Source organism: Pseudochaenichthys georgianus, chromosome 16 (assembly GCF_902827115.2).
Source record: "Pseudochaenichthys georgianus chromosome 16, fPseGeo1.2, whole genome shotgun sequence".
NCBI lineage: Eukaryota > Metazoa > Chordata > Actinopteri > Perciformes > Channichthyidae > Pseudochaenichthys > Pseudochaenichthys georgianus.
The window spans coordinates 18,971,837-18,987,804 of record NC_047518.2 but is presented as its reverse complement, the minus strand read 5'-3'; the positions used below and the strand labels follow the sequence as shown (position 1 = coordinate 18,987,804).

The following is a 15,968-nucleotide window of genomic DNA, read 5'->3' as shown; positions in this document are numbered from 1 at the left end:
CAGTAGAGGGTCGGAAGCTAAGATAAAGGAGTTTTGAGGTGCAATTGAAATCCTTGATATGTTTGGGGTACTGTGCATGGATGGTACAGTGTATGGATCTTTCTCATAGTCCCACCCGTAATAAATGTTTTGTTCAAGATATTTCAAAGTAAAAACTAAAGCAAGATTACTTCATTGGATAAATGTTATTGTCTTGAGAAGATGCAGTTATACACCCCTGGATGCAAGCGTAAAGGATTAGAAAAGGTCCTTATAACAACACTGTTGGTTGCTTTTATCTTTGTACAATTAAACAAAACATTTACAGGGAGAGATACAAGACACTGTTGAAGCTTGGAGATAATTACTAGGATTTATGTGGATTTAAAGGGATATGGCAAATTCCTGGTCTTTCCATTTCTAATCAAAATTGTATAAATGGAGGTGGCAGTGATGGAGAGAGACGGTGATGGTGGTGTTAAAGATAATTAAACAATTGTAATGAAATCACTTTGAATCCAATAGATTGTTATTTTTACAGGTTTCGTTTTCCCATTAAATTCTGAATGATAAAGTGTCCCAGGGGGCATAAGTGTTACATCTTTTTAAGACACAACAGGACGGAAGTTAGCCTTCAAGCTGGTTAAACAAAAACAACCTGTCCAATCTGTTATGCTTTACATTCCAGGGCTTTTTTGCAGATGTCACAAGGCAACAGAGGTGGCACAAATTCCCCATTCTACATAATGTGGATTATTTAGCCCGGGGGAAATTGTCTGTGTTTTGTCTGTGTGGGTTTTTTCTGCCTTTTCTGTTAACTGAATTATTTCTATGACAAACTAAATGACATCTTGTGTCTGTGTAAGCTGTACACTTTTTGTTCAACAAATGTAATGAGTGAATGCAAAATAAAGCTCAGAGTTTTTTCCGACACACTTGGAGATGAACCCATGGGGACCCAGATGGGATATGGGTTTTAGGGATATGAATAAATTATAGCAGTTGTTTTATACCATTACTATCCTCCCTCAACACCCATAATTTCCCCAAGTTTCTTCATCTTTTAGACATACTCATGCAAGCCAAGGCATTTCAGTCAGGCTGCGTATATCCAAGCAAACTGTCAGTCAAGATCAGATGTTTAGTTTACAAACTGTCATGTTAACACCATGTTAACACCATGACTAAAGTTAAGGTGTTTAGTGTTTTGGCAGCAACAACAAAACAGCATTTTTCACATTTCAAAATACGTAGAATGTGAAGGCAAAGTCTATGGAAATGTTGAAAATGTAAGACCAGTCTGGATGTGCTAAGAGTAAGATTTTAGAATTAAACCAAGCGATAACTTATTGGAAATATAATCATCCACAGTTGAACTAAAACGCTATTGCTGACGACCACAGTAAGACTTACTTTGATTAAAATACAATTATTTAAAGGTTCCATGTCTTGGCCATTTCTACTGAACATAATTCCATTGTTGAGGTCTACTAAAATAGATTTACACTGTTCAATGTTCCAAAATCACATTGGTTTCTCATACAGCATCTCTGTATAGCAGGGCTCTCCAACACGTCGGGCAGCTTTTCAGTAGCTCGCCGCTCGATTATCGATTATAACGTAGTAAGGTTGCTTATTGATTTTTCGGACGCGGCTGGACAATAACGTTTTTTCTTTTCAAATTTGTTCTGTCACACGAATAGAGTGGCGAAGTCCCTCCCCTTCCGTGGGACCTCCATGGGACCTTATTTCGGAAAAATCATGTATTGAAGTCAATGGAGAGAGAAAGATTATCTTTTGATCCAGTTTGAATTGTGCAACGAATTACACATATGATGTGTGTGTGATGCCACATTCAAGACATTCAGTGTCTTTTTTTAACAGAAGACCGTAGCTAGAAGCTGCAGCTAGATGCCAGAAGTATTCGTTTTTTGAGGATGGAACAATTTCACACACAGATATAGGGAGGCTAGACCTATACAATTGATTTATGATGGTTTATAATTATTGTCAAGACACTGTTCAGTGTCAATCCTGTGGAGATCTCCAAAATAATGTTTAGCTTAAGTCTTAGCAAAACTCACAACATTTCTGGAGCCTTGAAGACCCAGAAAACTATAAGAACATCACCAAGTAGCACTGAAAATAACTGCTTTATTTGGTTCTGTTCTACAGACCTTTGCGAAGCAGCTTTTTCTGACATGGATGTCATGAAATCTAAATACAGAACAAGACTGACTGATGAACATTGAAATGACTCTATTAGAGTGAACCTAAGTGGGTACACGCATACACCTCTACGGTGGACTCCATGCAGTGCCATTCATCTCACTAACTGTAAAAAAAGAGTGAAATGCTTGTAAGGTGGTGATTAAGGACATGTATGTGAATTCTCAGTGATGTACTTACTATGTGGGCCATAATAATATGTGAGACATTTTCGTTTTCTTGGACCTTGATGTGAAGTTAAGATTTTTGATAAGCTTTAGGTATATTGCAATTTCACACGTGTACAAAAGTATAGCTTAATTCAACTGATGAGTGCTATGTGAATAAATGTAAGCGATGTGATGCAAGTAGCTCTTGGCCACTTTCTTTTTTTCAAACTAGCTCTCTGATGAAGAAAGGTTTGAGACCCCTGCTGTATAGTATGTGTATTCACTCTCTGTCCTATACGCCTTGTTGGAGCTCCTGCCCCCCCCCTCCCTATGAGCCCGCTGTGCTCTGATTGGTCAGCTCGCCCACTCTGTTCTGATTAGTCAACCACCGTTACAGCTGAACATCAGAAAATGACACCAGTAATGACAAACAGATGAGAATGCTGCGTGGGGTCTGGGTGCCGTGTTGGCGGGACGTTGCAGGGCTCGCTGCTCCGCCTTGTGGGGCTCGAGGAGCGGACAGTGTGAGCTGGATTACTGATGTCGTTTCTTGGTTAAACACAGCAGGAAATTCACTTCACACTGTCCACTCCGGGGACCTCGCGGGGCGGACTCGTGAGCTCTGTAATGTCCCCTAACGATGGCACTTAGTCTATATCCAGCATCCAGGGAAACACAGCGGGAAATCCATCTCACGCGGGCCGGACTCCTCAGCTGCTCGGGAGTCCACCCTGGCAGAGGGTGTGCCTATTGTTCTATAGCTGTGTGCCAATTGGTCCATTTGGACTTAGTGACGTCAATAGGCCCCGGAAGAAAAAAATGGAAAAATAAAAATCTCCAACGAGGCGTTCTGAGGCAACATAGACACGTATTTTCTGTGTTAGAGTTTTACTCGCTACAGGGTGTACTTTGAGGGTTTGTGACTCTGCAGATCGTTTACATGCAGAGAAAGCTACATAACACAAGGGGACGGGTAATAACCGGAAAAGCATATGATGAGACCTTTAAAACTATGATGTATAGAGAGAATAAAGGCAAACAATGTGGACATACATGATACTACAGTTGCACGACTCCTGACAATTCCCTGTGTTTTGTATATTTCTGTTGTAAATTATTGTCTTTTATTGTGATTGTAGTAATGTGTTTTTATTACATGTACAGCACTTTGGCTCGACCAAAAATCGCTTTTAAATGTGCTACATAAATAAAACTTGATTTGATTTGATACATTGCTGCAACAAGGCTTCCTTTCTTAGGATAGTGTTAATTTGAGGTGGGCACATGATAGACAACTGTTTTGCCTCTACATAACTTACAGTAATGTGGAGCAAGCCACAGTGGGATATTCTCACATTCTCTCCAAGGTGGAACCATCTTTTGTTGTTGTTTGGCAGCAGATTCGAAAATATTTCCAATGGCAGCAGTATACAATCTATATGCTTCAGATGTATGCTATATTTGGAAAATATATTTTGGCCATGATGAATACTAAATTAAAGACATACTGCCACTGATGTGGCAGTATGTTTTTTCAACTTCTTTTTATGTAATGTAATTGTTTTTCTTTGACATAAAAATTGCCTTCGTTGTGGGATTTCATGTTGTTGCTCTAGAACCTGAGGGAAAAGAACCACTTCATTGAAACTACGTCTGCCTGGTTGGATGCTGTAAAGTAGAACGTTGTTTTAGGTGTGTATGTGTGCCTCTACAGTCTTGTCCGTGTGAAAGAAAGGAAAGTAAGTAGGCACATTTAGCTGATTAGAGGAGTAGGCCTGATAATCCTATAAGCACGGCATCAAAAATGACTTTATATAAAAAGGGAAAAAAAGGCATGGGTGGCAGGCAGAAATGAATGGGAAGTGAAGAGTGTCCCCATTTTCCTAAGTAGTTCTAAGCAGCATTAGTGCCTCTTAGCTGAACACGCCAAACCTGGGATTCAAACTGAATCCTTGCCGGGCGAGGCTTAGGATGCGTCACTGGCATTGTGTGTATGCAATCCCACACAAACAGTGTGGCCATCACTGATGTGTACACACTGTGTTTAATATTATGCAACCAGTCGGCACACGTAAAAACCTCTTTGACTATTTAGCCTCAAATTCTCTCTCTTCCACTCTTTCCGTGGAATATCGGCTCATATCCCTGTGGCACATCATCTGAATCTATGACAAGATGACAGATGCCCCGCATCATGACAATTTCCCCCCCGACTGCTGCACCTTCAACTTGAACCCAATCATGCAAAAGAAAAAGGCAAGCGATCTTATTGGAAGAGGCATTGTTTTCAGTTTCAGATGCAATAAATATTGAAAATAGAAATGTTGTCAGTCTTTTTCTTAGACATCTTGCTGCGTGGGATGTCAGTGAGAGAGATAATAAAAAGGCTGTGATTACCAGCGGGCTGTTCTATTGCTTGTCCTAGATAGTCTTAGAAATAGACCAAAGGAGAGGAAACGAGCAACGACAAGGAGAAAATAAAGCATAACATATCTAAGCTCTATACCCCAATCCAGAATGACACATATAAAACAATTATATAGAGCACACACTGTTTAATCAAACTTGAAAAATGAATAAACCCCTTGTGAAAAAGAGTAAGTAAGTAAGAGCAGCGACGAGACTAAGAGGAGGTGAGGAGGGACCCTCTGCTCTCTGACTAATCCATACCGGTCAGACAGCGGTGGGAGCAAATGGGAAGGTCCGTGTCTATGTGTGCATGAGAGAGACACTTGTGTAATTGAATGCCCTCATATCATTGTATGTATGCACAGTGAGTGTGTGATGACGATGGTGGCTAGGCTCAAGGGTTTCTCTACACACACCACCCCCCCACCCAGAGGAGCAGCACCGGGGCTGAGTGCGTGCACACACACACACACACACACACACACACACACACACACACACACACACACACACACACACACACACACACACACACACACACACACACACACACACACACACACACACACACACACACACACACACACACACACACACACACACACACACACACACACACACACACACACACACACACACACACACACACACACACACACACACACACACAGTCTCCCTTTGTTACAAATGTAACAGTGATGCGACCATAGATACAACCAACAACTGCAGAAAAGGGGGCATTAATAATGAAAGGTGCCCATGAAATATTACAAATCAGTGTCAGTTTGGATGTTGTTAAGTTCTGGGCAAGGTTTTACAGGGAGCCGGAGGAGGGCAAGAAGTGTGTGGCTTAAAACCACAGCTCCATGTGAGTTGAGCAAAGGAAAAGTGAAGACACAGAGTACTTCTGCAAATAACAGCATTATCTAAACTATATATGTAAACAGCATGACCAGCTCAGGATCAAATGGAATATTGTTTTTAATATTTGATGATCGTGTCTGTTGGATTTTTCATAATAATTTGCCTTACTGTAACTTATCTGTGCACATTTCTGCATTGTTCCCACCCATATGCATGTCCGTCACACACTCTGCCCTTGTTCTCTCGAGGTTAATTTTTCCGTTGCCATTTCTCAAGAGGCAAATACATCGCCACCCTTTCTTCTCTCTAACTGAGGCAGCAGCCTTGGTACAGTTCCTTAGCAACAATAAGCCAACATTTGCCTCGTGGGCTGTTCTCTTTGCCGCTGTAGTGTTCGCTGCACAAGCTAATCTTCCCTGCAATACTTGCTTTTGGGTGTCGATGGCAGACATGCTAATCTATGCCTCTGCTCGAGCGTCATAAATCATAGAGTGATGTAGCGCTGATGGGCGTACAACAGCTAAGTCCTCTTAGTGGATTTTCCAACTCTGATGTAAATCAAGCTCATAGAGTGCGTGCGCAGAAACTTTTAGAGAGAGGAAGCCAATGATTAACTGTTAGGAGTACAATTAGAGGCATCCTTGTTGTGATGAAGAGGACTTGTTAGCCATCCATCATGAGGTGTCAGAGGAACTTTTAGCTTCTGGCTAGGTACCAGCACAGGTGCAACAACTCTAGATGCAGGTGTGGGTGAAATCACTGTGTCCCAGATCAAGGGCTCCAAAAAAGTATTACCTCCCTTTTTTCTTTTCGAGTGAGGCTTTCTTTTATCTCGGGACTCATTAAATATAGTAGCACTTCTGTAATGTAGTGATTCACTGGACATCATTTTGCAAAACACATTCAAAATTGCATGAAATGTTTATGTGGGTGTATGTTTATACTTAACATCCGAATATAGGCGCCTGCATTTGCATTCGTGAAGTGACTGTTGAGATTCAACCTTATGTGTTGTTGGTAATTCCGTTATCATCACACTGAAGCACACAATATGACGCTATGCGACCATATAGAAGTTCTGCGTCACCTTGCTTTCTAATCTTATTAGATTTCAGGGAGTAAGCATGTACTTTATTTCGCATGTGACAGTGAGCCAAGATGCCAAGGTCGTTACCGAACGGTCTGATGGTTATCAAGGTTGACTGTCTAGCGTCCACAATGCAGTGTATGCGAGTGTGTGTATTTTGTGGGTGGTTATTACCTTTGCACGCTGGCATGGTGCCACTCCAGGTGCCATTGCTGGTGCAGGTCCTTGCGTCAGCGCTGTCCTCTCCGATCATCACGTACCCAGGCTGACACATGTATGTCACATTCTGGCCCACCGTGAACTCTTCTCCAAATCTGAGTCCGTTTGCTGGGATACCGGGGTCGCCACAGGTGATCACTGTCATCGGTGGTGAAAAATAAGGAACTTGCATCAGATATCACATTCAATTGTGTTGAGCAGTGACATACTGAGTTGTCATTGAGTTGCAATATGATATATAACCTATATTTAAAATAAAACATACATTTAAAATATATTTTCTGAAGACAGGGAGGGCATGCATTTCATTATAGAATTGTTCTTCTTTTAAGCTTTTCCATGCGAGGTTGGTGGTTTCCTTATCTTGCATTTGTTCATTTAAGCCAACAGGGCATTATCATGCACTTGCTAATTTTGTGCAGCTAAAGGCAAAAATGGTGGGTGGAGATTAATAATCATCCTCTCGACCACATATTTAGTCCGAACGTTTTTCTGGTGCCGAATACAGCACGATGAACATGGCTTACTGAACATAGCATCTTTGAGTTTTTCCACCAAATAGGAGTTCATTGTGGGAAAAAAACGTTTCCACTGGACAGTATAATAAACATGCAACTACGTATTCGGTATTAAATAAAAGTCTTCTTGACAATTCCATTGTATAGCAGCCTTGTATTAGTTTTGCATGATTCTATCAATACACCAACATTTAAATATAAAAGTTTTGAGCAGCAGCTTTTTTTGAAATTAGATTGCCTGTGCATATGCTGGGAAATAAAAATAACTAAACAATGATTTTCTATTATGATGTTTAATTATGTGGAGAAAGGAGATATTGACAGGCATTGATTATACAGCTGTAGCCATATTAGTCTATTAGGCATAATCACACAGCATCCGTTGTGCCGCCTGTTTTGTTATAGTATTCCTAATAGCTATATTCTGTTTTATCTATATATTCCCCTTCTATGCACCTGGTTATATCATTTTGGAGATGTTGGTAAATATTTTGTCTGAATTAAAAAAAAACTCTTGTTGGGAAGCTCCTCTCCCTCAGTCATTCTGGTGCAGTCTCTTTTCTCACATGGCTATTCTTGGCTTCTTCTTATGGCACCATTTCTCCAAAGTAAACAGATGGCCGAGTGTTGGCCCAGAGCACAGTCAGGTCTTAAACTAGTGCTATCTCTGAAGTGTAAATTGCCAGCCTGCATTTGATTGATTTTTCATAGACCTTGTTTAATCTTACAGACCTAATTCGTGCATACTTATTACAAAATCATTCCGACTTGTTCACTTTAATGTAAGAAGCCAGTTTGATGCATATGGCTGTCCCTGCTAACGCCTCTTCCCTTAAATCAATTTGTTTGTTTATTTTCAACTGCTGCCAAGGACCTCAACACTTGGACACATTTATCATCGCTGGGTGAATAACTTTGTATCCTGACGAGATACATCAGAGGGCTCGTTGTGAACACAGAAGAGAAGTCTGATCTCTCTTTGCCACCACCTGAGGTTTCGAGTTAATAGCTGTTCAATCCTGCTCACTTTCTAGTGAATTTATACAAACAGTTAAAACAGTACCCCAAAGAAAATCTTGTTATATGGATGATTATATGTGTAGCCCTGATGTTTGTTTGATCTATGGCACAGGTGTATATGGTTATTTGATGTGTGCTATCTGATAAGGAATTCCATTTTGCATCCACCTCAAAGTAACCGCATTATGGCACCTGTAATCTATGTCAGTTGATTTAATTACAGTATAGTTACGATTGATATGTTTGATAAGCAATGAGTCATGTTTGAGTCAATGGTTTTTCTTTTTTACAAAAGCTCTGCTGTGTGCATTTTATGGAAATGGTTTGTGTGAGAAATAAAACCAACCTGTCTTGGGCTTTCCTGATTGTGCAGATAATGAATTCATTTGGGTCAGTTACTCTTCAAGCAACAACATATTTTCCTGCTCATACTGAAAGTGGTATTTATCCATGCATACAGTATAGTAATTAACTGAACAAGAAATTGTTTCAATATCCTTGTTACTTAATGAATCCCAGATCCAGTTTAAGTACTATACCCATCATTCCATCCCGACTTTAGTTAGAAATATGAAAAGGTAAAACTCATGTGCACTTTGTTAATGAGCAATCATAAAATATGTTAAGCTGTGCAGTCTAACAGCCAATAATTTCGTTTTTATAGAAATTACAGTTATTACTATCAGACAAGCCTGAAGAAGCACTGACCAGAACAACCAGGTTCCCAAACGGCACATATTCTGCAAATAAACACGAACCAAACAGCACTGCAGGCCACTTGGCAGGATAAATAAGTGTACTGTTGAGCAGATGTTTTTAATGCACTTCAAGCACTTTATTTAGTGGGTTGTTTGATATTCCTGCTAATTTCCCTACAGGTGCTCGTGTTTTATCTATGTTGTTCTCTATGGTCTGCCGTGTTTTATTTGATTTGATTTTACCCATTTGTTTTATGCTTTAACGACTTATGGTTATGGATTTTAACTGTCTGTTTTATACTTTTTTTAAAGTATGATGTGCTTTATGAGTGAGTGGCTTTACTATTTGTCCTGCATTGTCTTTGCTTAAGATGCTCACTGAGAAATATTCAAATCAGTCATGTTGATATGGCAATAAAGTATGGAATAAAAATGGATGGAGTAAATTGGAATAAAACAACCTGAATAAGGCCATTTGGCAGCATTATTTGTTAACATATAATTGAATGTTTTTCTACTTCCTGCCAGAATATTGATTTGGAGCTTCTTTTTGAAAGTATTTATTCTTAAACCATAATTTCAGCTGCACTTATATGAACTTTGTTTTTTTTTTATTGAAAGGAGCATATGTATTAACTCTGTATGTTTTGGATGCAGAAATCTTAATCTGTGAATCTTAACAGCGTGCTAAAAACAACACTTTAATGCTTTAAATATATGCTTTAAATATATATATCATAAATTATCCATATGAAATACAGTATAGTGTGCTAGAAGTAGAATAAAATAATATAAAAATGTACTTAAGATTATCCCTACTTGTGAGCTTAGTAAATGCACATTCCACAGCTGTTGTAGTGTACCTACATTACTGTATGTGTGAATGCACACATTTAAGTATCTATACTTGAATGTTTTTGTTTGCGGCAGTTCAGTTATTCAGTTCACTTTGAATCTGAGCCACAAAAATTGGACTGCAATACATTATCTTAAATTAAGCATGATATGTGTCTCCCAACATAAGCCAGAAGCAGCTGGCATGAAATGAAAGACAGCTGAGAAATGTATATCAACACAAAATATCTCCTGGCTATGGAAGTTGATCTTATTAGATAGAGTGACAGGAAAAGCGTGTGTGTACTGTGCATGAATGCAAATGTTTATGTTTCTGTCTATCTGCAGTACTTTTTTTTTTTAAACAGTCAGTCAGCACAATGCAGAGAAGCTGCAGGCTGTTGACTTCTCAACAACTCAACTATACAGCCGTTTAATTTAGAACATTTACTTGCTCCCAGAACAACAGGTTACTGGGAGAAAATAGGTTATGGCAGGAATGCAGGGGAATGTACATGCACTGCAGTAACTGCTCCAAGTAACATTCAAATGCGTTGGTCAGTAACAGATCTCTGTATGTCCAACTGCATGATGTTTTTTAACTATGCTGATTTATTGTAAGCGAGTTAGTGATAAATGATGCAGCATTATGAAGAGTTTATTTCCTTTTTATGTCAAAGCATTGATGTTGAAACCAATTTAGACTTATTTCAGTTTTAGTCAGACTTTTAATTTAGTTTTTTGGAAGCTTTATATACACAACTATACGATAAAATGTTGGTCAATTAAATAGGTTTTAGGAATCAGATTGAGTTAGGAATCAGACTGGTTACTGCTAAATGCACTAATAGGCATTTTGCACGGATGACTTCGTTTAATGCTATCTTCCATCCCCACATCCCATTACCCCACATCCACATGGACTGTGCTGGTGGTTAAATGGTGAGAGGAAAGAAATTGAGAATACAAGAACAAGTAAAAAGAAAGGAGAATAAATCAACAGGATTGCTGCATGTTACAAGATAAACCGTTTGTGTATAATCCGTGTTTACTGTGCGTTTTATAAAGTGCTCTATGGTTTTATTTCACAGTTTAGCGAGCATGTATGTTTCCTAGTGCACTTTCTCTAATTCCCTAAAATCCTCTATACATTTCATTTATGAAACATAAAAAAAGGAATACATTTTCTCTCTCCCCTTGAGAATGTTGTGTGACTTTGATTTGGTAACCGACATGATCGATTACCTATGAACCGTGAAAATGATTGCCTCCTTAATGAAGGCACACTGAGCCAATCTTGGCATCTTGTTGATGTTGATGGCATTTTGATGCCCCTGAACTGACCACTAAAATGTGACCTGATAGCATACAGGAGGGTAGCAGTAACACGTTTGGTGATGAGCAGGGTTAACAGTTGGCAAACGAGGCAGGAAAGCTATTCTGCCTTTCTGAATGTTTGATCATTATTATTCAATCCAGCTTTCAATCTTTCTTTCTTCCTCCCTCCATCCCTGTGTATATCTATCCAGAGACTCATTTCATTCCAAAATTGAAAATTATGCCCATACCATTTATCTTTCCTTGTGATTCAATAACAAGAAAGAAGAATGAGGAAAAAAAGAGAAAATGGGGATTTTCAGAGAGAAGAACAATGTGTAATTTTGTTTGATAGTTACCCTCGTGCAAATTGAATATAGATTGGCATACTTCTTAATTACTGCAAGGCTCATTTGCTGAGATCCAGACAATAAAAAATGTCTGACAGTTCAGACGCTTCGCAGGGAGAGAAGGCTCAAAGAGATTGATGCGCTATTTGAAAGCTTATACCCTATTTAACACCTCTGTGGATCATTTAGAGCGCCTACTTTTGGAAGAAATAGGGAACGGAAAATCAGCCCTGTCTGTCATAGTTCTTTTCAAAGGGGGCTATCTGCTTTACTGTATACATTATAAGTCTAATTTGTTTATAAAGAATCACAGCTGACTCTTATTGAGATACTGACATACATGGACGATAGTAATTGGGCAGCCAGGATTTACTGCCACGCAGAAAGGGAGCGCATATTTTGTTGTTGTGAAGATCAGCCAAGCAACAATACATTGTGCTCAGTTGCGTTTCTGTTATTTTGTGCATATAAAACTCACTTGTGCAGTTTGGAGCTGCTCCAGACCATGTTCCATTTGCGAGGCACTGGCGTGTGGGCGAGCCAGTGAGGAAGTAGTCCTCCATACAAGAGTACACGATGGAGTGGGAGAAGGTTGTGCCGTCCACGCGAGAAATACACCCGTGAGCAGGTGTGGTTGGATTCCCACACTGTACCGCTGTAACACCGGGGCGAGAAGAGAGGAGGCGAGGTTAGGGATGTAAAATAGTAATGGATTTTCTATTTTCCATATCAGTGATTCCATCCTCAGACTGGGACCCTCCAAGGTGGCTGCAACAGCTTCTGAAGGTCTCAAGGTGATGAAGGGCCTGTGAAAAATGTATTGCCTCAAAATGGTGTCAATAGTCATATTTATTTATGAAATAATTGCCGTTTTTCTTTTGACCTGATATGATATTTGCTGTTTCTTGACACAGTCCGATTAGCACTCAGGAGGAACAGTGTGGAAAGCGCAGATAGAAATCGTTGACTCGTGTCAGAGTTCACCATTATACGCTTGGACCTCACATCAGGAGAGGCAGAACTGTTTTTCAGTTTTAAGAGCTTTAAACTAAAGAATCCCAAATCTATAAAGCACTATCTATTTATTAAGAGAGGTTAATGAGCAAATGTAGTAGTGTTACATAAATCCCCATCACAGTATCGATGGTTCGCCAGTAAATGAAGTGCAGTTTTTGTATTGTCATGTCTCATAATACGTCCCTGGTAATGACAGTTAGTGCTGTCTAAAAACAAGAAGAGGAACATGGGAGTAATGTGAACATTGGCAGCTGTGATCTAACAATAACAGGGCTTTTAGTTTAAAATGTAGCAACATTATGAACAGATTTGGAATTATTTGGAATTATGAAATATCACTTGTGAGAAATTAAAGCACACATTGGATTCAGCAACCAGGCAGAATGGCGTGCTTACTGGTACTATCTGTTTTAGCATTTCCAGAACACTCCGACCAAAATGTTTCCCTGAAGAGGAGAAAGGACAGAGTTGTTGTCATGTGTTGTTCTTCTGTTCCATATCATGTCTAATTACCAAACAGATTTGCTCTCTCAATCATCTAATTGCCCGGAAAATCTGAAAAAGAGTGATTCTTGTAGGAGACAGACGTCTAGTTGCGCTGTGGGGATTTCTCAATTATCACATGCTTACACACACAATTGAATCATGGTGCAAACACATCATTCAGGCACTCACCCACCCAGGCACTCACACACACACCCACCCAGACCCACCCAGGCACACACACACACACACACACACACACACACACACACACACACACACACACACACACACACACACACACACACACACACACACACACACACACACACACACACACACACACACACACACACACACACACACACACACACACACACACACCCACACACACACACACACACACACACACACACACACACACACACACACACACACACACACACACACACACACACACACCTAAAGTATTATAGCCTTTTTGGCTCCTCTCTTAATAATTCAAGACAGACATGATGACAGACAGACAAAACGGGCCCTGATGGTACTGTAAGATGGATATTAAACTAAATATCCACAGTGACTGTTTTCCAGAGACTGTGAACGGTTGTGGATAACGGATGGATGGGCTTTAACTGCAGACAGGGCTTTAGATCACAGACAGACAGCACAGAAACTCATTCAGGCTCCAGTGAATTCCTGCCCCCTCCTTCCTGAGGTGGAGGGACAGCTAAAACAATCTTTAAATCAGTAGTTCAGCGGGGTGATGGAGAGATAAAAAGATTGTGGATGAAAGATGTTGGGTAAAAGGAGAGGATGGATGTAAGACTGACCAAAGGAGAGAGAGGGAGAGACAGTGGAGGGACATATTGAGGAGAGGACGGGGATGGAGAGAAAGCCAGACAACAAGATTGAGATGGAGAGCAATCAAGGGAGAAGCAAGACAAAAGGCTGACATCAGGGAAACGCAGCGCAGAGAGTAAAAGACAGAAAAGTAAAAGAGGGAGAACCAAGATAATTTAACTTCAGGGAAATGCACAAAGGGTAGTTGAAGAGCCTGTTCATTTGACAATCATAAAGAAATGACATTAGCACACGGACAGTATGGCGCGTTTCCACTGCAGCGGGTAGCTCGCTTTAAGCGTGCCGAGCCGTGCGGGGCCCGTTTTTGGTTGCGTTTCCACTTGGCCTAGTTTTGGCCCGGGGCTACTTTTTCACCTTTTTTCTGGCCCGACTAAATCGTGGTTCTAGGGCCAGGAACAACCAGGCTGAGTCGGGCTGAGTATGCTAAACTAGAGAGAGAATCGCTGGCAAGGGGGCTACAAGTACAACAAGATGAACAAATTTGACCGTGATTTAATTGTAATACACGTTTCAAAATGATGCCGAAGTAACAACATACTGATACCGGTTAGTAAAAACCATGAATTAATGCTTTGACAAGTCTGCAGACTTCTTGTTTTCTGAATGGAGCTTGGCTAAGCTAACGTTATATATGCTCCGACCGTCCACACTCACAACAACGGCCTATACAGACATAAATAAACCAGCGACTGTATCCGCCATGACACAGACAGTCTGTGGTTTGTACTTGTTTAACTTTTGTCTAGTTTCTGAACAGATATGAGTGCTAAGAGCTAACGGCTGTGTTGTTTTTCTGGGGCTCTCATTGAAGATGACATCACGGCTCCGCCTACACTGCGTTACTATAGTAACTGCCCCAGTTCCTAAACTGCATTAAAGTGAGCCGGGCCTAATAAGGCCTAACCAAACCGAGCGAGGCCTGCAGTGGAAACGCGCCATAAGTGGAAGAGAGCAGAAGCATTCAAACATTTGCTTCAATATCCGGTTGACCCCTGGGGGTAAGTCATGCAAGATGTGGAGCTGTCGTTCTGTGAACTAATATCTTCAGAATACACAATGATTCATTTATCACAATACAAATGGAACTTGGCTTTAGGTGTCTAGAATTAATGAATTTTTTGGTTGCAATCTGGAAGCTAGTCACAGTGCATGTGCTGGCAGGAAATACCAGACTGCAGCAGAGAGATACTTATCCATCTGCTACAGTGCTGTGTTTGTGAGCTTTTGTAATCATTTGTGTGTGTAGGTGTGGATTCACATGAGCACCTGACTTTACACTGTGTGCTCATTCAGACTCGCAGGGTGCCCGTGTACTGCATACGGTTTTTGATACCACAGCTGGTGCAAGTTTATGTAATATACCAAAACATTACTTTTGGATAAAAGAAGTACACAAACAGTTTTAAACAAAATAAAATTGGGGTACTTTACTGAATTGTTGTATAATCATAACAATTATTACACTATTATACAAATTACACTGTGTGCAAAGTGAGTATTTGGACCATATCATCATTTTAATGCATATTTTCCAACTCCAAGCTGTATAAACTTGAATGCGTATTGGATTTAAGATATCAGGTGATGTGTATTTGTGTAATGAGGGAGGGTTTGGCCTAAGGAGATTAACACCCTACACGAAGGTGTGCATAACTATTACGCAGCTCATTTGTCTCGTGCGAAATGGCCAAAAAAAGAGTCTGAAAACTCAAAAAAAAAATTAAATGTCTTTCATGCAACATCTTGAAATTGCTAAGATATTGGGTCGTGATCATAGAACCTTCAAACGTTTTGTCTCAAATACTCAAAAGGGTCGCAAGAAACATATTGAGAAAAAAGACGCATATTAAATGGAAAAGATTTGAGAAAAATCTAACGTGAAGCCACCAGGAAGCCATTATCTTCCAGTGCTTTCATCTTCCAGAACTGTA

General features: G+C 40.1%; 1 protein-coding gene across 1 annotated transcript in view; it reads right to left on the bottom strand.

Moving 5' to 3' along the window:
- Positions 1-15,968, bottom strand: part of LOC117461335 (CUB and sushi domain-containing protein 3-like) — a 262,738-nt gene that overhangs the window by 32,249 nt on the left and 214,521 nt on the right. The window contains 2 exon segments of the mRNA XM_034103156.2: positions 6,892-7,074; positions 12,152-12,328. Coding sequence (XP_033959047.2) covers positions 6,892-7,074; positions 12,152-12,328 — 360 coding nt within the window.